We start from the raw sequence: 27,579 nt of genomic DNA, 5'->3' as shown, positions 1-27,579 counted from the left end.
TCTGATTTTTCCATTGCCTCTTTATGCCACCTCTCTGCAGCCTTCCTGGATGGCTTTTCCTGGCAAGAACTTGAGCAGAACACCCACAGGGCATGTGTGGCTCTTGGATGAATGGTTGAAACCCTGTCCTATGGTTTGAGTGTGTACACAGGGGCTCATGTTTTGGAAGCTTGGTCTCCAGTGTGAAGGTATTAAGAGGTGACAGAATTAAAGTCAGAATGCTATAGCGATAAATGTATACCCATGTCCATAGCAGCATCATTCACAACAGCCAAATTATGAAATCAGTCTAGGTGACCATCAACAGATGTATGGATAAAGAACACACACACACACACACACACACACACACACACACACACACAAATGGAGTTTTACTCAGCCATGAGAAGAACAAAATGTCATGGAACTAGAAAACTGGAAAATGGCTGGAACTATGCTAAGTGAGATCAGCCAGTCTCAGAAGCCAAGAGTCACATGTTTTCTCTCATATATGGAAGCTAGAGAGAAAATAGATAGAAAAGGGACTTCGGATAAATGAAAAATAGTAGAATATTAGAAGAGGACTGGGGTAGGGAGGTAAGAAAGGGAAAAAGAGGATCGAGGAAGGAAATAGTTCAAATAATGTCGTGTCCATATATGAAGAGATCACTACCAGTCTCACTAACATGTAGGGGGATGGAAGGAGGGACTGGGTGCCGAAGGATACACACCAAGCACGGTGTGCATGTATAGATGTATCACTTTGAATCGCACTATAATGTGTAATTACAGTGCACTAAAAAAAGTCTAAAAATAAAAGAGGTGATAGACCTGTAAGAGACAGGTTTAATGCAAGGTGCCTAGTCGCTGGGCACTAATGTAGTTCTCCTGAGACCCATGTTAGTTCCCCCCATGAGTGTGACTGAAGAGAGAGAGCCTGGTTCTACCCTCTATGGCTTCTGGTCTAGCCACGTGAACTTCTTCCCACAACAGTGACATCTGCCATGTGGTGACCAGCCACGGGCTGAAATAATGGGGCCTCTCGAGCTTGGTCTGTATGCTTCCAAAATGATGAGCTTTTCTTTGTATTACTAAGGCTTCAGGGTTTTTTTTGGTTGTTGTTATAGCAATGGAAAGCAGACTACTACTACCTGATCCCACAGGGAGCAGGCTACGTTTCTGCCCCCCAAGGGCTCAGGACTGATAGATGCTCATTGGGTTCTTCTTTTCTAAAAGGAAAAAGGATTCAGGGGTAGGGTAGAAGAGACCTTCCAGAGCTGGGTGTGGTGGCATACAGCTATAACTGGGAGGCTGAGACAGGAAGATCACATGTTGGAGGCCAGCCTCCGTAATTTAGCGAGACCCTATTTCAAATAATAAAAAAGGACTGAAGGTGTAGCTTGGAGAGAGAATGCCCCTGGGTTTAATATCCAGTACCAAAAGAGAAAGACTTACCAGGCCCAACCTCACCTGAGATGTTACTTCTGACATAGCAGTGAAAGCACAGACTAACCATTAACTTATTGATCTTGAATACGTTATTTCTCCTCTCCACCTGTAATGATGATGATAATATAGTCATTATTAGGGCTGATTTTTTGGGGGTATTGAGGGTTGAATCCAGAGGCATTTTGCCCCTGAGCTATGCTTCCAGCTCTTTTTTTTTTTTGAAACAGGGTCCCACTAAGTTACTAAGGCTGGCTTTGAACCTGCAATCCTGCCATCCAAGCCTCCCAAGTACTAAGATTATAGGCCTGTGTCACAACAACCAGTTTAGGGTTAAATTTGTTCAGAGGAATGTCTGGCACAAATGATATGTTTCAGCTATTTTTATTATTTAGTTGAAGAAGCAGCTTTTATCTTGGGAAGCCTTATTATTTATTAATAATGTTTCCTTTAAAAACAAAAACCACTCTGGTTGCATAAACCACATATGTAAAGAATGGGGTTGGGGAGACCAGTTGGGAATCTTAGGGAAGAAGGCAAAAATATAAAAAATGGATTTCCCTTCCCTTTATTAACCATCTAAATGAAAAGTCCCCTCTGAAGTATAGGATTTGTTTGAGTAATAAGCAAATGAGAACAAAAGAGGGGCTTCTATGGTTTTTCCCTGTGCTGGAATTTTTTTGTGTGTGTGGTACTGGGGTTCCTGGAAGCCCTTCTACCTCCAGGCTACACTCCCAGACCTATTTTATAATCTTTTTTAAAATTTGGAAACAGGGTCTCTTAAGCCAGCACGGCTGGCTTCAAACCTGCGTGATCCTCCTGTCTCCGCCTCCCAACTGCGGGGATTACAAGCATGCGCCACCATGCCTGGCTGGAATTGTGTGTGTGTGTGTGTGTGTGTGTGTGTGTGTGTGTGTGTGTGTGTGTGCTGGGGGTTGAAGTTGCTGAGGCTGGCTTCAAACCTGAGATCATCTTATTTCTCCACCTCCCAAGTATTAGGATTACAGGCATGTGTCACCCTGCTCAGCTTTGAAATGTATTTATTTATTTGATGTTGGGGATTAAACTCAGGAATTCTACCTCCGATCTATACCCCCCAGCCCCTTTTGTGTTTTTTATTTTGAAACAGGGTCTCATTAAGTTGCTGAGGCTGGCCCTGAACCTGTGATCCTCCTGTCTCAGCCTCCCCAGTGCTGGGATTATAGGTATGTGCCCCATGCCTGGCCTGTGCTGGAATTCAAACTTGCTTCCCACGACACTTCCTTTACATTTGAGTGAGTGACTGCCCTTGCCCAGGAATAAGTGACATGTGTCATGGCGTGGGTGCAGGCAGGGCACTGTGGCTCCTTAGGAACAGAGGGAGGAGCCTGAGGATGGATGTCCTCATTGGATGTCAGCCAGGAGCCCTGTTACCAGATGTGTGTAGGATGAGGTAGCCCTCAGGTGACTGCCGCAGGGCGGTCTCTTCAGTCTTCATGTTCTGTGGGTCCCTTGCCTGCAATGTGAAAGGGCTAGTTGGCCCTTTGGTCTCCTGGCTGGGCATACTGTTTTATGTATCTAAATCAGTCACTAACTTTTCCTTCTTACCTTCCACCGATGGGATCTCTCAGGCTGGCCTTGCCTTAGTTAGCCAGCTTGGATCTGGATTCCCACTAGGCGTTGGTGGCCTGTGACCCCCAAGAATTCATTAAACAGCTCAGCCCCAGCTTCCCCATGTGGATGACACAGGCAGGGATACTTTAATTATGAGTGATTAGCAGTGCCTAGGGTGTAGTAAGGGGTCAGCTCCATCAGTGGCAGAATGGTCTGTTGCCATGGGAGTGAGTAGGAGGGCTATACTGTCATGCTGTCAGGCCTGTGGCCAAGAGCAAGGTTGTTGCAAGGGGTGGGCAGGACACCCCTCTCGTATCTGTGAGGCTGGCCTTGCCCCATCCTCATCTGCAGGAGCTCAGGAGAGTGCCTACCAGCTCTCCATCACTCCCTCTAGATCCAGATCAGTGGGAGCAAAGGGCTTCTGCTGGGACAGTCCCCCTGCCTCCACCTGGAATCTTCCACATCTGTGATGGGCTCCATGTTGCAAGTGGACCCTGGACATGCACAGCACTGTTGTCTTGCTCCTACTGGAGCGGTTGGAACCCAGGGCCAGGGCCTCCACTCTCAGTGGTAATTTGAGGGGAACCAGTTTCTTGCTGATGCCTCCCTCCAAGTCTCACCTGTATTTATTTATTTATTGTTGCTGGCAGTTGGACCTAGGGCCATTCTGCCTTTGAGCTACACCCCTAGCCATTTTGCACTTTTTATTTTAAGACAGGGTCTTGCTAAGTTGCTAAGAGTCTCAAACCTGTGATCCTACTGTCTCATCCTCCCAAGGATGATGAAATTGCATGTGTGCCCCACATGCAATGTGGCCCCACTGATCTTGGCTCAGAGGGTTTTATATCCTGGAGCTGAAAGGGGCTTGAGACAGCAGCTAGTGCAACCTCTTTCCTCCCCACCCTGGGAAGCTGAGCTCAGTGGAGCCCTTTATATTTTACTGGAACAATTCTATCACCCATTGCTCCTGACAGTCCTTTGAAGGAGAAATTATCAGTCTCCCTGTTTATAGATAAGGAATTGAGTGGTTTAGTGGAGTGGGATGGTAAAGACTATAGACTCTGTAGCCAGACTGCTAGGTTTCAAGTTCTGGCTCCATTATTTACTAGCTGTGTGACCTTGATTCATTTACTTTACCTCTCTGTTCCTCACTCCCCCATCTGTAAAATGATGCTTATGCTTGGTGCAGTGGAATGTTGCTATTTTTCTTTTTGTTAGGCCAGTTGACTTGATTTCTTCAACACATTTATCCAGTGTCTACAATATGCCAGACACTGTCCAAGGTGCTGAAGACACAGAAAAAGTGAGGAAAAGCAGACAGACCCCTTCCCTTCCAGAGGTGAAAGTCTAGTGGGGCAGATGTGCATCAACTCCAATCAGTCACTAAGGTAAAACGTCACTCATGGCACCTGTGACCAAAGAGGGACACTGGGTGTTACAATAAGACAGCAGAGTCCATCTGGGGCCAGCCTTGGGGCTTCAGGGTCTGATGAGCATGCTGGACTTGATTAGACTAGGACTGGAAGAGGCTAGAAGTAGAGTGGAGACCGTGCAGCCTGGGCAGGGGCAGCAGCAGCACAGGCCTGTGGAAGACCCACTGACCCCTTCAGAGGCTGCCAGGTCTGGATGAGAAGTGGGTGGGCAGCTGGGGCCAGACACTTATGTCTGCACAACAAAAAGGAAGGGTGTGTGTGTGTGTGTGTGTGTGTGTGTATGTGTGTGTGTGTGTATGGGGTACAGAGGCATTCTACCTCCCATCTGTACCCTCAGCCCTTGTTATTTTATTTTATTTTTTTGTTTAAAAACAGGGTTTCACTAGGATGTTGCAAGTCTTGCTAAATTGGTGAGGCTGACCTTGAACCTGCAATCCTCCTGTCTCAACCTCCTAAGCACTGGGATTACAGGTGTGTGCCACCACGCCCTGCTCAGGTCTGTGTTGTGGAAAGATCATCATGACTACAGTGTGGGGACAATGTGGCGGGTGGCAAGAGGGAATATAGGCACAGCTCTTGGGTGGTTGAGGGGTCCAGGGAATAAGCATCTGGGCTCAGAGACGAGTTCAGAAGTGCCAGGGATAAAGTGTGTGCATTGCGGCAGGCTGATTACAGCCAAGGTCACCAGAGAGCTGGCCTTGGTGATAGCCTGGAGTTGTGCTGTCCAGTACAGTGTCACCTGCAACATGTGACTGTTGAACTATTAAAATGTGCTGTGAGTGTAACATGTAGACTGGATCCTGAGGACTCAGTGATAAGAATGTAAAACACCTCAGTAATGGTTTAATATCTGTTGCCTATTGAAATAAAAGTATTACAGATATATTGAATTGTTATTAAATTAATCTTACCAGTTTCTTTAATTTTTTTTAAATGAGGCCACTTGATCATTTAAATGACACATGGGATTTATGACTCATTTATGCCTGGAGGGAGAAGAGAAGAGAAGAGGAGAGGGTCCAGGGCCTTAGTCACTGGCCAGTGTCTATCAGAGAGGATGCAAGGCAGGTGAGCAGATGGAGGGGACACTGGAGGGAGGGATGTGGACAGGAGGCCCCAGGAAGGACACACAGGCTGTGGAGGTAGGTGAGAGCTAACAGGGCAAGACTGAACTCATTTCTCCATGGTGTAACCAACTGCTGTTTCCTAGAAGCTTGTATGTAGCTACTTACATGTCTACACCAGCTCCCTCCCAGGAGGGAGGGGGGAAGCTATTTCATGAGAACTTTTTTCATTTCTTTCTTTTCTACCTTTGAACTATACCCTCAAACCTTTTTATTTTTATTTCTTAAATCATGAAACAAGGTCTTGCTAAATTGCTGAGTCTGGCCTTGAACCTGTGCTCTTCCTATCTTGTCCTCCCAAGTACTGGGATTACAGGTATGGATCACTGTGTCTGCCGGGCTTCTCCATCTCTCTCTCTCTCTCTCTCTCTCTCTCTCTCTCTCTCTCTCTCTCTCTCTCTCTCTCTCCATCTCTCCCCTTTTCTCCCTTCCTCCTCATCCATCCATCTGTCCCTCCCTTCCTCTTTCTTTTTTTCCCTTCCTTCCTTCCTTCCTTCCTTCTTTCTTTCTTTTCTCACTGGGGATTTAATACAGGGACATTCATTCTACCAGAGTTACACCCCCCCGCCTCTTCTATTATTTTGAAACAGGGTCTCACTAAGTTGTGGAGAGCCTCAATAAGTTGCCTAAGGCTGTCAAACTTGTGATCCTCCTGCCTCAGCCTCCCAAGTACTGGGATTACAGGAGTGCCCCACCACACCAGCTTCTCTGTGTCTTAAAGACTGTTTTTCACAACTCCGCTCCTCCAAACTGTGTAAGAGAAGAACTGTGTCCCACTGGATGGCGAGGGAGTAGGTTGGGACCACACTAGACCGAAGGGGCAAACGTTTTCAAATCGGGGCCTCAGTTTCCCCTCCTGACACGTGACGGGTGGTGAGAGGAGGTTCAGGCCCCGGTCGCCGGAGACGTGACCCGGGCTGCCAGGTGTAGCTTTTTTGCAGCTGAGCACAGGCGTGCTGCTGCCTGGTGTGCGTGTGCGTGTGCGTGTGTGTGCACACGCGCGTGCACATGGGGGAGGACGGTGCAGATAACCAGGTCCACGCGTCAGCAGAGGCAGCCGGCTCACTGGCTACCTGACCGCTGTCTACCTGTAACTGGTAAATATGCACCGGCGAAGGCCCACCTGCTCGGGAAGGGGCAAGCCCGGCAGCGGGCGGGCGGGGGCCGGCGCCCGCCCCGCCGTCCCGGCCGCCCCCGGCCCGCGCCCCCCGCCCGCCCGGCCCCGCGGTGGCCCGCGCCGCAGCGCCCCGCCGGCCCCGCGCCCTCCCGCGCGAGCTGCGGGCCGCCCCGCCCGCCCCGCCCGCCGCAGCGCCCCGCCCCGCCCGCGCCGCCGCAGGAGAGCCGGCCGGAGGAGGGAGCCGGCCAGCCGCGCCCGTCCCGGGGCCCCAGCAGCTCGGGCCGCGGCGGGCAGCGCCCCCGGCCCCCGCCCCGGCCCCCGCCGCGGGACGCGCTTCCCCTGGGGGTGTCGCCGCCGGGTCGGCCCGGGAGGCGGGTCCGCGCGCCCGGCCCGCCATGGCTCAAGCGGCCAAACAGCTGAAGAAAATCAAAGACATCGAGGCGCAGGCCCTCCAGGAGCAGAAGGAGAAGGAGGAGTCCAGCAGGAAGCGCAGGAACCGCTCCCGCGACCGCAAGAAGAAGGTGACCGGGCGCGCGAGGGGCCGCGGGGTGGGGCGGGGCGCCCGGCGGCGGCGCGGACCTTTCAGCACCGCGGACAGGTGCCGGCGCCGCTGCCCGCTCCCAGACCTGTCGGGCAGAGTCGTCTCCGGAGCCCGAGGCAGCGCTGCCCAGCTCTGCGGCGGTGCCCGCTCCCTCTCCGGCGCAGGGAGCGTCCTTCCAGGTCGCCCGCCCTTCCCTGCCCCTTCGCAGCCAGGCATCGCCTTTACTGACTGTGGGCCCGGAGGGCGGGGAGGAAGGAGGCCCCAGGCCCGGGCTCTCGGCAACACCTTATCCTAGGGTGGCTAGAGGAGCCGCTGATGGCAAGGAGGGGATAGTCCTTTGGAAGCCCGGCGCGGGTGCTGTCTAGCTTGGCCCCAAGGCCTGGTGCGAGAGCGACTCTGCCCATCAGTGGGACCGGGCACTCTCGTTGTGGAGGGAGGTGGAGAAATCATGCCCCACATTGACCCAGGCCCCTAAGGTCAACTGTTGCTGTGTCCAGCCCTTCCTCTCAGGCTCTGGGGCTCCTGGCACCTGAGCAAGGCATCTTTAGGACGACCTTAGGTTAGAAGCACCAGTGTTTAATGTACATCCCCATGTGAAGGCGCACAGGCAGCAAGCTCCGGCAAGCAGCAGCTCAGGGCCCCAGGTCGGAGAGACTTGCAGGCCAGGCTGCAGGGACCTGATTCTGGGATTTGAGGACAGAGCTGGGACCCAGCTCCTGAGAGCTACTTTAACTGAAGAAGTTGGTATGGGACTCGACCCTGCAAGTATCCTGTCCAGAGAATGAGCCCCTCCGCGCTCCAGGGCAGAGGCACTGCCTTAAAGAAGGAAGCATTTTTTTCCTCATAAAATGGTCTCATTCTGAGAAAGAAATTTGGGGCCTGCAGCTGATGGCAGAGCGTGGGGGATGGGCTGCCTGGGGGTCACACACCACTCACCAAGGGGTCCAGCCACTTCCTAGAGATGAGTTCGCAAGAGTGGAGGTATTCTGTGATTTTATCAGAAGTAACCAGCACTTTCAGCTTCCCTAAGCTCCTCCAAAAGACAGCTGCCTGCCTCTCTCGAGAAAGATTACCATCTTGTGTGTAAATAGTAGTTGCACCAAGGCACCACCCCTTTGGTGAGATTGGAAAGAGGCCTCCCCAAACCAGTGTTGAATCAGAGTTTGGACTGGTGCCATTGTGAGAGAATCCCATCCGGGGGCCCCTGTTAGAGTCTAAAATACCAGGGCCCATCCTGTGAGTCAGAGAGGGGAGTCTGGTTCTAAGTGACAGGTTCACCCACTTTCTTGGCAACAGCATAAACTTCTCATTTGGAAGGCGCGCTCTGTATTTCCACCCCTGCCTTTTGCTTTTGGAGCCAAGGCAATCCCAATCCGCTCCAAAACTGTTCGCTCACTGTTTTAGCCTACTTATTGCTCTCTAGTTTCCTCCTATATACTCCTGAGACTGTAAATAATCTTTTTTTAAGCAATCATCAAAACAAAACTCTGTTTCTATTCTTTTTTCTTCTCTGAAACTTCCTCTAATAGAACTCTGAATTCTGACTGCACAGAATATGCTCATAAAAGCGGTGATTTCAATATCTTTTTACTTCTTTGGTCTTAATCTTTACATTATCTAAAAGCTTTATTTCCATTTCTTAGGGTTGGGTGATCATAGTGACCCCTCCCTTGGAATTGTGTGATTGTGTCTTATAAGCTGGTCACGGCATACTGCGTCAGTAACCGCTCAGAATCCTCCATATGGGTTTTTGTTATTATTTTTTTTTTGCAGTATCTGGGTGTTGTGATTGATATAACCATAAGGAAATCTTAATTCAAAGTGATGGCAGTGACATAACCTCTTGGGGGGGGCTTATTTGGATGTGGGAGTTTGGCGTGGAAATGTAGGGTTCCTTTGTGTTTATATTTCATAATGCTTGTGAGTTCTTGAAGCCATTGGATGATCTTGACAGCCATGTCAGATACTAGGTTTAATATTTATAGCAAGATGTAAGATCACAAGAAGATGGGAGGCCGAAGAAGGGAAGGGAAGCGGGGTAGTGCAGAGAGGCGTCTATCTGTTCTGTGGTGTTGGAAATAGAACCCAGGGCCTTGTGGATATTAAGCAAGTGCTCTACCGCTCAGACACACTTTCAGCACAAAAGGAGAATTTGGAGGAATTTCACATAGGGACTGGTTACGAAGAGGGCTGGGCACTAACTCAAAGGTTCATATAAGGTGAAGTCTTATTTTTCATCAGGGAAGTAATTTCTCAAGGCAAAGCCGAGGACTTTCCAGTTGATCACACAGACAACAGGGTGGCTTTGGAACCACGCTCCTTTTTCCTCATATCAGCACATAGAAAGAGTTTTCTACATGCAAATGAACACTTATTCCAGTGCCCTGGCACTTCACAGGAATGTTTATCTGAGCCAAGGGCGTTCTGAATTTACTGGAAGGAAAGGCGTTTATCCCGTGGTAACCTACTTAACCTGGGCAAACTAAACAGAACCCCGTCAGCTATAGAATCCTCATGGTTGTAACTTGAGCAGGGCTGCAGCTTCACAGCTGGTGATGCCGTGTGGGAGGCGCTTGCTGAGGGGTGCCGTGCCCCGGGGGATGCAGGGGGCTGATGTTGTGACTCATTTGACTGGCACAGATAGAAGCCACCTCGACACGGGAATTGAGCTTAAACTCAGGAGCTCTAAATGTGGTTGCTTTCTTATGGGGCTCCATTCAGTTTTCAGTTTGTGTAGCACACATCCTCGGCAGGAGCTTGCTGTTTATAGTTGCGGGCTTTTTTTTTTTTTTTTTAAAGAAAACCTAGCATGTATGATATTTTCTGGTATCTTTCTGCTTCTGATGGTTGCGGCAGGAAGAACCCAAAGCATGGGTAAAGCAGGGGTTTGCATTAAGAGCCACAGCTTTCTAGGGCTGCCTTTTATGTTTTTCCAGAGCTTGGGGTTAGGAGGAGAGGAGGACAGGGAGACTGGAGGGACAGTGAGGCAGAGCATGGATGAGGGGCCTGATTCAAGGAAAGAGCAGTGGATGAAGGGGGGAAGACAGAGGAGGAAAGACGGGGCTGACTTTTCAGCCCTATGTGCAGGATTAGCTAAGTGCCCTACCCCAATACCTGTGAGTGCCTTGCAAGCATACACCGAGTTTCCTCCGTATCCCTCATTCTGTCCATCCTCTTCTCATCCTGATGAAGGAAAAGGTCGGAGCCTGTTTACAGCTGTGTCTGCAACACCCAGCTCAGTAATGGACACGCAGGGGCTGCAGTGGGTGTTTGTGGAGTTAGTGTTGGATGAGCGCACTAACCTATGTCTGTCTCTGCTTGCCTAGATAGTGTCTCGGTTGAGGGCATGTGTTTGGGTGAGCAGTAAACTCTTTGACTGCCTTTTGGGGGCATCCAAAGAAAGTGGAATATTTCTCTCTTTTCTAATCATTTGCAAAGCAATAGCAATTCACAGGCAGCCAGTGGAACTACCTAATCTTTTGCAGTGAATTCTACCACCGAGCACGCAGTTAGCTCTTCGCAGGGTCTCGGCTGCACTAAATGTCAAGTGGTTGGGGCCATTTGGAATACCGGCAGTGTTTGGGCAAGGTCCCACGGAGCCACCGCCTTACACAGGGATGGAGGAGGATGCAGGGGGCAAAAGGCAAAGCCGCACCAGGGGTGGGACGCCCTCCAGTCTTCACAGCATGCGAGCTTTCGGCCCTCCTCCATCACCGTGGGGGAGGCCCTGCAGAGATCGCTTTGCTTGATCCAGTAATTGGAACCTCAGGGAAGATTTAGGGGGGACCTGCCCGACACTGGGGTAGTTGTGGCTAGGACTTAGCACAGGGATGAGCAGAGGATGAGGGGGATGGGAGCAGGAGCAGGATGGAGAACAGAAAGCGAAGCAGGACTCGCATTGCTCACGACTCCCAAATCCAAACTTCTGCTCTTATCTCTGAATGGGGTTATCAGTTCAATAAGAGCTAACCAACCACGCTGAAAGAGAATGACGTTGACCATATCTTGCGTGTGTGTGTGTGTGTGTGTGTGTTGTGGGGAGGTTCCAGGGATTGAACCCAGGGGCATTTTACCTGTAGCCACACCCTAGCCCCCCCCCTTTTTTAGTGGTACTAGGGATGGAACCTTTCTACCTCCGGGCTACACTCCCAGACCTATTTTATATTTTATTTGGAAACAGGGTCTCTTAAGCCAGCGCGGCTGGCTTCGAACCTGCGCGATCCTCCTGTCTCCGCCTCCCAAGCGCGGGGATTACAAGCGTGCGCCACCACGCCCGGCCACCCAGGTTTTATTTTTATTTTGAAGCAGGGTATCACTAACTTGCCGAGGATCTCGCTAAGTTACTGAGGCTGGCCTCAAACCTGTGATCCTCCTGTCTCAGCCTCTCAAGTACTGGAATCACAGACGTGTACCACCATGCCCAGCTCGATTCCATCTTTAAAGCTGGATCCTGTTGCTAAACTGCTTCATTGTGATATATTGTTATGAGTTGGTATTTGTATATAAAGTCTGTTTGGCTTTTGAAGAGCACAATTACTTTGCACTGTGTGTGAACTGTTGAAAGCATTAGTTTATTAGTGCAAGCCTTTCAAATGAACCGACAGCGTCAGTACCGCTGCTCTAGCGTTTCTTCTTATTTTAGTACATGGGGAGCTTCAAGAAATGGAAGTGGCCATGCCTGTCTCACGCCCTGGGAGGTTCGATGTGGGGATTCTCCCAGCCTGCCTCGTGTCTATTTGTCAAGCCAGCTCCTCCTTCCCCTGCCAGAAAGGGGGTGATGAAGGGGTTTGTTCCCTGGGAGCTCCTGTGCTTCCCGCCATAAGCTGGACCAGACCTTGTGGGCAGAGAAGATGCTACACCTGTTCTGTCCAGAACTGTAAGGTCTGCACTTTCTTTGTTCCCTGCAGTTACCCTTCAAGGTGGGGGGCAGTAGCTAAATTTCAGAACCTGGAGCTAGTGGCATCTCTGGGAAGGAGACCAAAGGCCAGGCCCGGGGCCTCTGTTTCTCTTGCTCTCTCCAGCAAAGGCGGCCTGCTCTCCTCTTCTGCTTCTGTCCTCTCAATAGGATAAAACTTCTAATTTAAATTTAATTCTTTCAAATTAACACATAATACTTGTCCATGTTAGGAATCATGGACAATGATACAGTTAATAATGTGATGATTGCTATAATTTGGATTTGAAATGTCCTCCAAAGACTTATGTATTGAGGACTTTCCCCCAGACTGTGAGGCCTTTGTTAGGTGCCAGGACCTTTAAGAGGCAGGGCCAGCCAGGCGTGATGGCACACGCTTGTAATCCCAGTACTTGAGGCTGAGACAGGAAGATCGCAGGTTCATGGACAGCCTCAGGTACTTAGTGAGGCTCTCAGCAACTTAATGAAATCCTGTTTAAAAATAAATAATAAATAAGCTGGGCGTGGTGATGCACGCTTGTAATCCTCACACTTGGGAGGCTGAGACAGGAGGATCGCACAGGTTCGAAGCCAGCCTCAGCTACTTAGTGAGGCTCTCAGCAACTTAGTGAGACCCTGTTTCCAAAGAAAATATAAAATAGCTCTGGGAGTATAGCCTGGAGGTAGAAAAGCCCCTGGGTTCCACCCCCAGTACTACCAAAATAAATAAATTAAAAAAAATTGAGCTGAGGGTATAGTTCGGAGGTAGAATGTCCCTGAGTTCAATCCCTAGTACTTAGAAAAAAAAAGAGGTAGGGCCAAGCAAAAGAAAGTTAGATCCTTGGGGCATGGCCTTGATAGCCATCCCTTACCCTGGCCCCTTCCTCTTCCTCTCTTTTGTGTCTTGGACTTTGCTCCACTATGTACTCCTTGCCATGATACTGCCACCACAGGCCAAAAGCAACAGGGTCAAGTGACCGTGGACGGCAACCTCCGAACCTGTGAGACGAAATAAACCTTTTTTCTTTATAAGTTGATTTTCTTGAGTATATGTTATAGCGATGGAAGGCTGACTGTCACAATGCTTGTTAACTAAATTCTACTTTCTGGTAAATTATGTGCCCTTCTGCCGGTGGTGTGAAACTTCATTGTCTGTCTGGGAAGGCTGGCACATGATTATTTCAGTGCTGGCAAATGAGAAAAGATACTTTAAATCATATCTTCATTTTGTTTTCAGGTTTTTTTTTTTTTGTACTGGGAATTGAACCAAGGGACATTCTACTTTGGCACTATGTCCCCAGCCCTTTTTTATTTTTGTTTTGAAACAGGGTCTCACTAGGTTGCTGCTGAGAGCCTTGCTACATTGCTGAGGCTGTCCTCCAATCTGAGATCCTCCTGTCTCAGCCTCCCAAGTACTAGTATTACAGGAGTGTGCCACCATACCCAGCTTGAAGTTCCTATTTGGACAAGATTTATTATCACAGACCTACTCAGGCATCTCTGTGGGTCTAGTCTATAACTTTGAGATCAGTTTGGATATTTTCAAACATATAGTGTCCTGCATGGCATTTGTAGCTATATATCATAAGGGAGACATAAAAGTGACGTCTAATTGTTTTTTTTTTGGGGGGGGGTACTGGGGATTGAACCCAGGAGGATTCTACCTCTGAGAAACACTCCCCAATCCCTTTTTTATTTTGAAACAGGGGCTAGCTAAGTTGCTGAGGCTGGACATAAATCTATGCTCCTCCTGTCTCAGACTCCCAAGAATTAGGATTATAGGAGTTTACCACCACTGCATGCATAAGCCATGGCTCTTAAAGCTAACCCTGAGAGTCAAGGGGCAGCCAGGCCACAGGCTGAGACTCTGGGAAAAGCAGGGAGAGAGCGAGTGGTCCAGGGCCCTCTCCACTCGGCTGGAATCGCAAACACTTTGTGGAGAGAGGGCTCACCACCATCTCACACTCGTGAGTCTGACTCTGGAGGCTGGCTGGGGCCAGGCACCTGTGCGCCGGCACGTGCCCCACGAGTGGAGCCTGTACAAGCCAAGCTGGAGATCACAGCCACCAGCGGAGCAGATCTACAGTGCAAGCGAGTGGACCGCGTGGACTGGGGAGACGAGACCGGGCAATGAGGAAGGAGGGAAGAGCAGGGCTCACCATGTCCCTAAGGAAGCGGGCGAGTAGAGTTGACGCGTCTTATACTTTTACTGGGACATCGTCAATGCACATCATAGTGAGGCTCAAAGTCAGACAGACAGCCCTTGGTGTGTTTCCCTCCACCGCCGCCCTTCCTGCTCCTCCCCTCTGTGCATGCTTGTGAGGCTGGTAGTGATGGCTTCATGGATGGGCAGAGCATTATTTGAGCGGTTTCCTTTCTCATTCCTTTCCCAGTCCCCTTCTGCTAGTCCACCAGCCTCTCCCCCACTTACCTGAAGTTCCTTGTTTCCCATTTCTCTCTAGCTCCACGTATGACCCTTGACTTCCTGAGACTGGCCGACTCACTTAGCGTATTTCTCAAGTTCCATCCTTTTTCTACAAATGACATAACTTTGTTCTTCTTTACAGCTGAGTGAAAATCCGTTGTGTATATACCACATTTCCTTTATCCATTCATCTGTTGACAGATATCTAGGCTGGTTCCATAATTTGGCTATTGTGACCTGTGCTGCTATGAACATGGCTATGCACATATTGCTATAGTATTCTATTTTTTTATTGGTGCACTGTATTCATACATCATAGTGGAATACCGCTATAGTATTCTAAATTGAATTCTTTTGGAAAGATACTGAGCTAGCTGGATGATAAGGTGGTTCCTTTCCTAGTCTATTGAGAAGCCTCCATACTGATCTCCATAGTAGTCATACTAATAATATACACTGTTGGTGGGATTGTAAATTAGTACAACCACTAAAGAGTTGACTTTAACTCAGTGGGTGGTGCATGGAGGAGTGCGAGAGCCTGGACCCAGCCTGGCAGAGGAGCCGGGAGGCTTCTTAGGGCACAGGGGTGACGGCTGGGCTGGGTCTTTGTGGGCCCCTAGGGTCCAGGTGCATTTAGCTAAGGGAGTAGCACGGTGGAGGTGAGGACTGGGGTCTGGAGGAGGAGGTGGCCCAGCAGCAGGGGCCAGGAGAGCAGGCTGGGAGCCCTGGAGAGGGGCTGGGGCACATTTTGCAGTGGGCAGAGGGCTAGAAGCTCTCTCAGCATTTGGTGCAGATGTGTGCTGGTGGTAGAACTCTGAAGGAGTGTCAAGGGCTGGAGCTGGGCTGGCCAAAGCCAGGGTGCCAGGGAGTAGGAGCGGAAGACGCTGACAACCTGGCGGCCTGTGTGAGCATCGCGGCGCGCGTGCTGGGGTAGTCTACGATGACGCTGAAGTCACCTTGGCTATAGGTCAACATATTTGCATATGCATTTGCATATGTAACGGTGTGTGAGTGTGTGTCTCACTCACAGACTCAGTGTTGCAGAGTTAGCTGGCAACGCCTTTCAGTGATCTCAGAAGAGGAGAGGGAGCAGGTTGGGAAGAAAACAATGAGCCCCTGTTTTAGAACCCATTGGTAGGTAGCTTTCTGGGGCTCTCAGTTGGCAGAGGGAGAGCTTGGGAGGTCATTCCTAAATACGGTGGGGACTTGTTGGCCCACAGTAGACAGGTGTGGGCCGCCACTTAGTGCTGAGGGCCTGGGGAGGCCCCGGGATGCAGGCATTCTGAGTGTTTGACTTAATATGGTGCATGTGCTGACAAAGCTGACAGGTGTCACGAGGAGGAAGGAGTCTGAATGGTGGACATTCAGACCTGCTGAGGAACAAGCCCAGGTGGCCTGAGGTGGATTGGAACAGGTGGGACCAATTCATCCTCAAAGAAAGGCTTGAAGCCAGCATGCTGGCACATGCCTGTAAGTAATACCAGTACTTGGGAGGCTAAGATGGGAGGACCACACATTAGAAGCCAGCCTCTGAAACTTAGACCCTCAGTAACTTAGCAAGAGCTCACTTCAAAATTAAAAGGGCTGGAGGTATAGGTCAAGGTAACATGCTGCTGGATTCAATCCCCAGCACCAAAATAATAATAATAATAACAATAATTAGGATGGTGATGATGAAGAAGATGATGAAGGGGCTTGGACACCATCACCATTCCTATAGTGACATTCCTTTAGTGCACTCAATAAAAACAGTACTTGAAAGAATTTCTTTTTAAAGGAGACAGCATCTTGCTGGATTGCCCACAGTGGCCTTGAACTCCCGGGCTCAAGTAATCCTCCTGGCTCAGCCTCCCCAGGACCTAAGACTACAGGAGTGTGCCAAGATGCCTGGCTGTGTATTCTTAAAAATGTATTTCATTACAAAAAAGTAAGAACATGCTTCTGATGTAATGTTGACTTTAAATGGATACAATGTTAACTTGTATAAATCACAAACTCAACAGATCAGGAAACTGCGGATCATAGTGACTGAGAACAGAGTTACACGAGGAAACACTATACACAGAAGGTTTACAGTGGTTCTTTGATGTGTGTGTTCCTGGGTGATGAAGTTTATTTTTATTTTTTTAGTATTTTGGGTACTGGGGATTGAACTCAGGACATTCTACCTTTGAGTTATACCTCCAGTTCTTTTTTACTTTTTTTTTTTTTGAAACAAGGTCTCATGAAGTTGCTAAGGGTCCCATTATAAGTTTTAAGGCCTAGCCGGGCGTGGTGGCGCACGCTTGTAATCCCCGCGCTTGGGAGGCGGAGACAGGAGGATCGCGCAGGTTTGAAGCCAGCCGCGCTGGCGTAAGAGACCCTGTTTCAAAAATATAAAATAGGTCTGGGAGCGTAGCCCGGAGGTAGAAGGGCTTCCAGGAACCCCAGTACCACAAAAAAAACAAAAAAAAAAAAAAAGTTTTAAGGCCTTGAACCTGCAATCAATCCTCCTGTCTCAGCCTCCCAAGTACTTGGCTAAAATTTATTTTTGTTTTATTTTTTTGTATTCGTATAAATTTTTATTTATTGTTAGTGTGTGTGTGTGTGTGTGTGTGTGTGTGTGTGTGTGTGTGTGTTGTGTGTTACTGAGGATTGAACTCAGGAACATTCTACCTCTGAGCTACACCGCAGTTCAATTTTATTTTTTTGTTTTTGAAACAGAGTCTTGCTAGGTGGCTGATTCTTACTATGTTGTTGAGGCTATCCTCAAACTTGTAATTTTCCTATCTCAGCCTCCCAAGTATTGGGATTACAGGTATGTACCACCAAGCCTGGCTTAAGCCTTACTTTTTTTTTTTTTTTTTTGGTGTGGTACTTGGGGTGGAACCCAGAGGTTTTCTATCTCTGGACTATACTCCCAGACCTATTTTATATTTATTTGGAAACAGGGTCTCACTAAGTTGCTGAGAGCCTCGCTAAGTAGCTGAGGCTGGCTTCGAACCTGTGCGATCTTCCTGTCTCAGCCTCCCAAGCACAGGTATTAAAAGTGTGCACCACCATGCCTGGCTTAAGCCTTCCTTACTTTTAAGAGTATAGATGGCCTTGGCAAAACAAGAACTCAAAAAATTGGTTTAAACCAGGCATGGTGTACACACTTGTAATCCTAGTACTTGGGAGGCTGAAACAGGAGGATCATAAGTTCACAGCAAGCCTCAGCAACTTAGTAAGGCCCTCCACAACTTAATGAGATCCTGTTTCAAAATTAAAATAAATAAATATTTATTTTAATTGGGGTATACCTCAGAGGTTGAATGTTCCCAGGTTAAATCCCCAGTACCCCCCCACATAACTGGTTTAAGATTCATAGTTGTTCATTTCCATGGAAATCTGTGGTGAAAGGCAAAATATTGAAACCAGGGTATCAAACAGATTTTTTAAAAAATAAGCAATACATGTTATTGAGACAGAAAGAGAAGAAGAGACCAGAGGCGCCTTGCTTGTGTCAGAGGGCAGGTAGCCAGGCTTTCCCAGCCTGTGTTTTCTGGAGATGAAGGCTGGAATTTATAGATGACATCACACCCCAATTAAGAATTCCAAGGTGATGTGGACTAGAGCCAAGTAGGTAACAGAATGTCCTGGCTCTAAGTGGAGCTGGACCGTGGTCCCAAAGAGTCTGGGTGGCTGGGTCTTGGCACGTGAGGCCATCCATTGTAAACCAACTTGAAAACGTGTGTTGGGCCTAAAACTCCATTCTGCAGCCAGGGTGATCTTCCAGAAATGCAAATCGGATCTCCATGCTCCCTCCTTTGAATCCTTCCGTGTTCCCAATTGCCCTGAGAATAAAGTCCGGGCGTGTCTCTGGCTTCCTGGGCCCCAGGCTGCTTCACCCAGCCCTGTCCTAGCCTCCCTGCATGCTGCCTGGGCTGCACCCAGGACGTTAGTGCTTTGGGGTATGTGCTTTCCCTCGACTTTAGGTCCTTCTGCGCTCTGACTTTTGGCCTCAACCGCTAAGGCCAACTTCTCCATTAGAAGTCAGTTGAAACATCACCTCGTAAGTCTTAGATGAGGAGAGGCTGCCCTGCCTGCATCATTCCAGTGTGCTTGTTGGTAAGGTCTCTGTGTCAGAGGCCATCGTTGACTGGATGAAGCAGTAATGAAGAGATGTGGGGCCGGGTGGAGGCCGGCCTTGGCTCGCTGGGTGACTGGCAATATTGCTCCCTTGCTCTCTGAGTCTCAATCTGCCACATATATAACAAGGAGAGAGTAATGGCTGCTTCACCACCCTGCAGGATCATCAGAAGGAGCGAGGAACTTACTATATGGAAAGCATCTGGAATACAGTAAGCACTTAATAAATGTTGGCCCAGTGCCTCAGATCCCACTCACAACACTTTCCTCCCCGGGGAAGCCAATACAGCCTAGGTCAGGAGCAGGCACGGGCATGGACAGGTTCCGGGAGCCAAGAAAACCGCATGCCTGTGCGTGAGCCCTGAAGGGTATGTGTCCTCACTCGTTTATAACACGGTTCAAAAACGTAACCCCTGGCCGGGCGTGGTGGCGCACGCTTGTAATCCCCGCGCTTGGGAGGCGGAGACAGGAGGATTGCGCAGGTTCGAAGAGACCCTGCTTCCAAATAAGAATATAAAAATTCTGGGAGTGTAGCCCAGAGGTAGAAGGGCTTCCAGGAACCCCAGTACCACCAAAAAAAAAAAAAAAAAAAAAAAAAAAAAAAGTACGCCTTGGAAATAAAAGGTACAAGTCTAGTCCTTGGCTAAATTCCCACCATGTGTATAATTTATTTATCAGTACTGGGGATTGAACCCAGGGGTAATTTACCTCTGAGCTACACCCCCAGCCCTTTTATTTTTTATTTTGAAACAGGGTTTTGCTAAATTGCTGAGATCTCACTAGGTTGCTAAGGGTCTGGCTGAGTTGCCAAAGCAGACCTCAGACCTATGATGCTCCTGTCTCAGCCTCCCAAGTACCAGGATTATAGCTGTTTGCCGCCGTGCCCAGCCTGTGCATATAACTTAAATATAGGGCATTCTATTCCAGAGACAGTCATAAAGGTCAGCTCCAAGGTTGATAGTACTCGTCTGGTATTGCCGCCAGTTTCTTAAACAAATTAGGAGAGACTTTGAGAAACGTGAACCTGCTCCACAACTGCAGTGAAAGCAAAGGGGGGAAAGCCGCCTGAGTCAGAAGAGCTCCACAGGTGGGGATGTCTGCAGAGTACTCGAGTTTACAGGCGGCGGGTCTCCCTTGGCACAGGAATCTGGCAAACTCATGCTAGTGCCATTTGAAAGAGCAGTGTGGGTTTCTACAACTGACAAGCCTGGAAATGGGACCGTGTCCCTCTCAGCTCAGCTTGCTTGATGCTGGTGGGCGCGAAGGCCTTTCCTCGCCCGAGCCGCTGTCTGGGGCAGGGACAGGCACTGATGGATTTGGCAAGCCAGACTCCTGGTTCAGGAGGGCGGGAGCACACCGTGGAAGGGGCACTGTCTACTGCAGATGCCTAGCAAGGTCTTGGGAGCCATGTTATCACTGCAGAACGCCTGAGGAAATGTGCTCTATCTGCTGGGGTACAGCCAGCCACACTCAGCTCGTATTTGTTTTATTTCTGTACTTTTATTTGTGCATTGTAATTATACATCATAGCAAGGTAGCAAGGTTCAAAGTGATACCGACGGACGTGCACACAGCACGTGGCGTGTTTCCCTCCCCATCCCACCCGGCTCTCCCTCCCCTGAACACGTTAGCCGTAATGGTAGTGTTACTTTCATTTATGGACATAACATTATTTGAACTGTTCTGGAACATAATTGTCTTTTTATTTTTATATTTTATTTTTGTGGTACTAGGGATTGAATTCAGGAGTTTTCTACCTCCAAGCTCAGCCCTGTTATTATTATTATTTTAATATTTAAATAGGGTTTCACTAAGTTGCTAAGGGTTCCACTAAGATGCTGAGGCTGGCCTCCAACCTGTGATCTTCCTGTCTTGATCTCCCAAGCACTACAATGACAGGTATGTGCTGCCACATCTGGCTTTTTTTGTTTGTTTGTTTTTAACATTGTTTTCCTGCTTGTTCTGTGTACCCTCAGTAGCCTTTGAATTTCATTCTCAAACAGATCCCTATTTGCAGGACATCTGAACAGCATGTGGTGTGGTTGAACTTCAGCAGCTATTGATTGATTAGTTTACCTACTTCAGTGCTGAGGATGGAACCCAAGGCCTCATTCTGGCTAGGTGAGCACTCTACCCTGAACTGTACCCCAGTCCTGAATTAGCACTTCAAACCCAGGGGCCAACATTACTCTCACACAGGACTTAAAGAGGCAGATGGTTCTATAGCCAGGGAACAGACATATTACCATTTGATTCCTCAGGAAGGACTTTTTTTTTTTTTTTTTTTTTTGGTGGTACTGGGGTTTCTGGAAACCCTTCTACTTCTGGGCTACACTCTCAGACCTATTTTTATACTTTTTTATTTGGAAACAAGTCTCTTAAGCCAGCGCGGCTGGCTTCGAACCTGCGAGATCCTCCTGTCTCCGCCTCCCAAGCACGGGGATCACAAGCGTGGCCACCACGCCCAGTGAGGAAGGACTGTTAAGCATGTCACCACTGAGGCCAAGGCCTTATGTGCACATCTAAAATTCCAGTATTTGGGAGGCTGAGACAGGAAGATCATGGCTTAGAGGCCAGCCTTGGCAATTTAGTGAGAGAGACCTTGTTTCAGAATTTTACAAAGGCATTGAGGGTGCATCCCAGTGGTAGAAGCCCCTTGGGTTCAATCCCCATTACCACAAAAACAAGCAGACAGGATAGGGCCTTGGAGGCCCCACCTTTGTCTCCACTGCCCCTGCCGAGAGGCTGCTGCACTCTGGCATTTCCAGGTCGGTATTCATCTTGCAGATACAGTCACTTTTTTTTTTCAAGTATAAAATTGATAATTGTCAGCTGGGCGTGGTAGTGCACGCTTGTAATCCCAGTACTTGGGAGGCCAAGACAGGAGGATTACAGGTTCACGGCTGGCCTCAGCTACATAGTGAGGCCCTCTGCAGTTAAGTGAGATCCTGTTTTAAAATAAAACATAGCCGGGAATGGTGGTGCACGTTTGTAATCCCAGCATTTGGGAGGCTGAGACCGAAGGATCATGGTTCGTGGCCAGCCTCAGTTACTTAGTGAGGCCTTTTGCAACTCAGTGAGACCCGGTTTCAAAATAAAGAATAAAGAATAGGAATGGGGGTGTAGCTTGAAGATAGAATGCCTGAGTTCCATCCCCAGTACCACACACACACACACACACACACACAAAAAAAAAAAAAAAAAAAAAAAAAGAAAACATAAAATTGGGCTAAAGATGTAGCTCAGGGTGGTTCAATCTCCAGTGCCACAAAAAAGAGAAAAATTTGATAATTGTCACTTCCCTTCATTAAACTTTCCAGTTACACCCCACTGCCTCTAGGATGAAGTAAAAACTGTTTCCCTGGGGATCAAGCCCTTGGTGACCTGCAGGCACTGGGGTCTGACCCTGTATGGCTCCCAGGCTTCTCAAACTGCATGTGTTCTCTGCCTGACCCCTGTGGCACCCCAACCCCTTCCTACTGCCCCTTAAGGCCCAGCTTCCTCTAAGAAGTGCTCCCAAGCCTGGTCCACAAAGCTGTAGAAGCTATGCCTGGCCCAAAAGAGGTAGGTAAGCTAGTGAGCAGGATCCCATCCCAGTCAGCTCCTTTCAGTGGGCCAGCAGGTTCCCAGGCCTTTTAACACTAACAGCAACCATAACCAAGTCCTGAGGCGACACAATGATCATGCTCGAGGTCAGAAAATGTAACAAGCACATTGCCTGGTGCATCTCAATTAGCTGAGCCCAGTGTAGCCTGGGTCCTGCGAGCCTCTTCGCCTTCCATGCCCTCCCAGGTCATAAACGTCGGCCACGTGCTTCTGTGCGAGCACTGGCCCTGGGCACGAGAGAGCTGGGGGCCTCTCTCCTGTAGCTTTGGACACTTCTTTGAGTCTCAGTTTTCCTACCTCTAAAATAAGAGGATTGGCTTAGAGGGATTTGAGACTCTCCTGGGTGGCCTGTTACTTATCAATGTAAACTGATAAGGCCACAGGAAAACAATGGTTCCCAGTTGCCAGTTGGCTTACTCTGAACTACGGAGTGTGTTATAGTCAGGTATTTCATTGCTGTGACAAAAAAAAAACAAAAACAAAAAAAAAACAAAACAAAACAAAACAAAACAAAAAAAAACTTGAGAAGTAAAATTTAGAGGGAGAAGGATTTTTTGGTTCACAGTTGTAGAGGTTTCAGTGATTAGTCCAAGGTTGGCTACTCATGGCAGCAGAACAGGTTGGTAGCAGGACTTTAGTGCATGGTAGAGTAGAAAAAAACCATGCTTAAGTCATGATAGGGGGAAGGAGGGAGGAGAGGGGAGAAAGGAAGCAGTAACCTAGGACAAACAGTCCCCAAGGGATCCACCTCCTCCAGCCATGTCCACTCATATATGAGGTTTTAGGGGGACATTTTTGTGGCACTGGAAATTGAACTCAGGGGCTACGCTTTTCTTTCATCAGGCTTTCACTAAGTTGCTGAGGGTTTTGATAAGTTGCTGAGCTTGGCCTTGAACCTGTGATCCTCCTACCTCACCCTCCCAAGTATTGGGATTATAGGACTATGCCACCCATTCAGGACTGAGGGGGCACTTAAAGTCCAGACCATGACAGTGTGATTGACAGGAAATCGAGAAGGATGATGCTGTCCTGTGTCTGGTCCAGCTGTGGAAGGTTTCAGACTGCAAGGCATATGGATGGTATTAAAGTACAAAAGACCACCCTGCACAGGTGTGGCTCATTTTCAGAACACTGGCACTATTGTGGGCAAGAATGGGAGTGGAGGACAAGCTGGCAAAGTGCCCAGGGCCACCTGGACTGTTGGAAGGTCATGGATAACAGACCGGGTCCTTTGGCGTATGTTTCTGAAAACTTTGCCTCTCATTGAGCCTGTATAATCAGGCTCCCCCGTGACTCTGCTGGCAGAGGCCAGCCAGGTGCCTCTTTCTTCTATATTTGTATCAAGTAACCTCTGAGAGGGCAGAGAGCACCTGCCTCAGGTGGACAGCACCTGCTATTTTCAGAGCAAGGTGACTGGGTCATTTTCAAGGTCATGAGCAGAGGGAGCCTTTTCCTGAGAAGCTCTGAGGAGAGTTGGAGGCCGTGACTCCAGGGCAGGGGTGTTGAGCAGCTCCAGCTGCCTGTTTTCTGGGAAGCGGACTTGGCATTGTTCTATGGGGCACACGACGCAGTTTGCCAGACAGTCCTGGCTTTTTAGACGCTTTCCTTCTTTGGAGTTGTTAGTCAGGTTCACATTGCTATAATGAGATACCTGAGGTAATTAACTTAAAAAGAAAAAAAGAGGGCCGGGAGTGGTGGCACACGCTTGTAATCTCAGCATTTGGGAGGCTGAGACAGGAGGATTGCAGTTTGTGGACAGCCTCAGCTACTTAGTGAGGTAGTGAGGCCCTTTGCAACTCAGTGAGACCCCGTTTCAAAATAAAGAATAAAAAATAGGCTGGGGATGTAGCTTGGAGGTAGAATGCCCCTTGGTTCCATCCTCAGGGCCTCAAAAAATAAAAAAATAAAAAAAATAAAAAAATTAAAAAAAAAAGATTTTGGCTTACAATTTCAAAGGTATGAGTACAAACTCTGGCAGACCTTATGCTCTGTGCTCTGGAGGGACAGTGGATGGCAATGGTAGGGAGAACTTGAGGGGCACATGGCCCACATCTTGGAGCCAGGCAGCAGGAGAGATAAACTGGATGGGCTGGGACCCCAAAACACCCCTTAGGGGCAAACCCCCAGACCTAAGGCCATCTCACTGGGCCGAGATTCCACCTCCCACTAGTGTCACCCTGGGAGCCCAGCCTTCAACATAAGGGCCTTTGGGGGCATTCAACATCCTGACCATAGCACAGGGGAATGATTTTTTTTTTTTTTTTTTTGCAAATCCCAGCTTTTTCACTTTGAGTTTCTAAGAAGTCTTAGTGTCTTCAGGAGAAGTCAGAGCCCCATTTTAACACTAACTGAATTTGTTTTTAAAATTATTTTTGAAACAGGTTTTCTCTAAGTTGCTGAGGCTCTTTAGTAAACTGCTGAGGCTGGCCTTGAACCTTTTGTCTCAGCCTACCCAGTAGGATTATAGGTATGTGCCATAGTGCCAGCCTGAAGTTCTTTTTGATACCAGTTTCTGCCTCAGGAACCCAAGTGCTGAAAACCTCTCACATTTTATCCAGTGGCTATGTGGCTGAGGCAGGAGCGAATGGTTCCCACCAGGTGCTGGCCAGGTGGGGGAGGCTGCAGAGCCAGGCCCTCCCTGGCATCCAGGAGAGCTTGGAGCAGGGGCCACGCCAGGACAGAGCCCTGGCTGCACAGAGCTCAGTGACCCCCGGGGCCTCTGGCGCAGTGTTAACAGTCCCCGTGGAGGCGAAGGTGTCGTATTTCCTATTTTGCAGAAGATGGAGTGCCTGTCATACCCTTGGTAAGCCGCAGGGCTGGGATGAAGCTTGGGCTGTCTCTCTCTCCAGAGTCCTGGTTTATTACAAGCAGACAGTAGTGCCTGTCGGGCTTTGTGGACTAGAATTTTGCCTTTCTGTTTCCCTTGTCTGCCAACCGCCTACCTGGCCTCTAGCAGGAAGCCCCTCCAGGCCAGCTGTGGCCGACGTTCTCCTCGCTGAGGAGAGCGGGGAAGGGCAGGCTCTACCAAGCCCACCTGGCCTCCCGGCGCCAAGGCAGGTGCCTGGGAACAGCGGCTGCTCCGCAGCTGAGGGCCTCCAGCGGCTCTGGAAAGTTACATAACTCCCCCAAGGTCACTGGCGAATCAGAGCCAGTGCTGGGGCTCCTGGCTGCTGATTTTAAAATCTTTGCCTTAGGGCTTCCTGCGCCACTGTGAGGAGCAAATGAGATGAGATAAAGTGGGAGAGGAGAGAGTAGGGGCTGAGCTCAGCACTGAGGAGGTTTTCAAAGCATTTAACACAGGGACTAGATTTTTTTGTGTGTGTGGTATTGAGGATTGAACCCAGGGAAATTCTACCTCTGAGCTATTTCCCCAGCCCCTTTTTACTTTATATTTTGAAACAGAGTCTCACTAAGGTGCTAAGGGTATCGCTCAGATGCTGAGGCTGGCCTTGAAGCTATAATCCTCCTGCCTCAGCCTCCCAAGAGCTCATATCACAGGTATGCATTACCACACTCCTCTTATATTTTATTTTTTTAGTTTTGGTGCAGGGGTTTGGACCCAGGGGTATTCTACCTCTGAGCTACAACCCCAGCCCTTTTTATTTTTTATACTGAAACAGGGTCTCATTAAGTTGCTGAGACTGGCTTTAAACCTGTGATCCTCCTATCTCAGTCTCCCAAGTGCTAGTATTAAGAGTGTGTGCCACCAGGCCTGGCACACAAAGTCCAGACCTTAATGTGAATTCTGTGAATCAGTTCCCTTGACTATGAGATAAAACGTCTCCAAATCACTCAGGGAGGGAAGGCATGTTTTCCCCTAAAAAAGAACCTATAGGCCGGGTGTGGTGGTGCATGCTTGTAATCCCCGCGCTTGGGAGGCGGAGACAGGAGGATCGCACAGGTTCAAAGCCAGCCGCGGGCGCTGGCTTAGGAGACCCCGTTTCCAAATAAAAATATAAAATAGGTCTGGGAGTGTAGCCCGGAGGTAGAAGGGCTTCCAGGAGCCCCAGTACCACCAAAAAAAAAAAAAAAAAAAAAAAAAAAAAGAACCTATAGAGATAGCCTCGGATGTATATGTAAGTACAGATATGAATATATACATATATAGAGGGGGTATATATATATGAGACATAGAGACATGTACATAGATATATGTATGCCTATACACATACATAGATACACACATACTTAGAATGAGACATTAGGAGCTAAAGATGCTGGTCCTGACTCTGCCCCTCGGGCAGTGACTGGGTGACCTTGGGAAAATCTCTCCACCCTCTGGGCCTCTTTTTCTCACCTGCAGAATGAAGAGCCCTGCTGCACTAGGTGACATAGCATCTCGGGAGAGACCTCGGGGATCTCACACCCATCTCTTCTGAGGGGAAACTTGTGTGGAGAGAGGAAATGGCTTGCCTGGATCACACACCTATTTTTGGTGGCCATGCAGGCAATAGGCCCCAATCTCCTGTGCTCTGGTGAGAAATCCAAGCTCTTAGGAGCAACAGTGCTCTGAGTACAATATGGAAGGAGGAGCTCCGAGAAGGAGAGGGGCCTCTCTGTTCTTTGGTGCACAAGGGAACAGGCCTGCCAGGTAGAAGCGGCAAAATGCAGAGGCTGTAGAAAATGGATGCGCTCATCTATGCTACTGGTACAAGGTGCTAAATTATTCAGGCCCCGCCAGGCGCCAGTGCAAGGCAGAGGCTGCCATGGAGCTGGAGTTTGGGTGCAGAAGCCTGAGCCCTCTCCGGGGCCTGGTGAAAGGAGGTGTGCCCTGGAGAGACGGCAGCTGGGCTGTGTTCGGAGGGTAGCGAGCGGCCGCCCGGCCTGCTGTGGATGTTCAGTTTGCTGTGTACATTCCGCCCTAGGGCACGTGGACTACTGCAGGACCTAATAGCAAAACAGCCCCTCAGTTCACACACAACCTGCTCTTTCTACAGGGAAGGCCCAGGCCAGGCCCTAAAACTTACTGAGACTCAGAACTGAGCGTGGAAGTCTAGAGAAAATAATACCTCTGTTCTAGGAAACCTCCCTGCCTTCATCCTGGAGACATCACTGCCTTTTCTTTTGCATTCTGTGAGCGCTGCTAATCCGTCCATTTTAGGGCTGGTGGTTTTGTTTGTTTAAATCAGGGGTTGGTGAGCTTTTACTGTGAAGGAGCAGGGAGCACCCATTGTGGTCTCTGTTGTAAGTACTCAACTGTGCCTTCACACAACGAAAACAGCCACAGATAGCACAAACAAGCTGGCTGAGATCCAATAAAAATTTATTTACTTATTTATTTTTGTGGTACAGGGAATTGAACCCAAAA

General features: G+C 48.9%; 1 protein-coding gene across 1 annotated transcript in view; it reads left to right on the top strand.

Moving 5' to 3' along the window:
• Positions 1-7,090: 7,090 nt before the first annotated feature.
• Positions 7,091-27,579, top strand: part of ANK1 (ankyrin 1) — a gene marked incomplete at both ends in the record, with an annotated part of 241,218 nt that continues 220,729 nt past the window's right edge. Inside the window, one exon of the mRNA XM_080710073.1 lies at positions 7,091-7,216. Coding sequence (XP_080566199.1) covers positions 7,091-7,216 — 126 coding nt within the window. The remainder of the gene's footprint in view (positions 7,217-27,579) is intronic.

Source organism: Muscardinus avellanarius (genome assembly GCF_963383645.1).
Source record: "Muscardinus avellanarius genome assembly, chromosome: 14".
Classification (NCBI taxonomy): domain Eukaryota; kingdom Metazoa; phylum Chordata; class Mammalia; order Rodentia; family Gliridae; genus Muscardinus; species Muscardinus avellanarius.
Note: the sequence above shows the minus strand (reverse complement) of the source record. Positions and strands in the feature narration are given on the sequence as shown.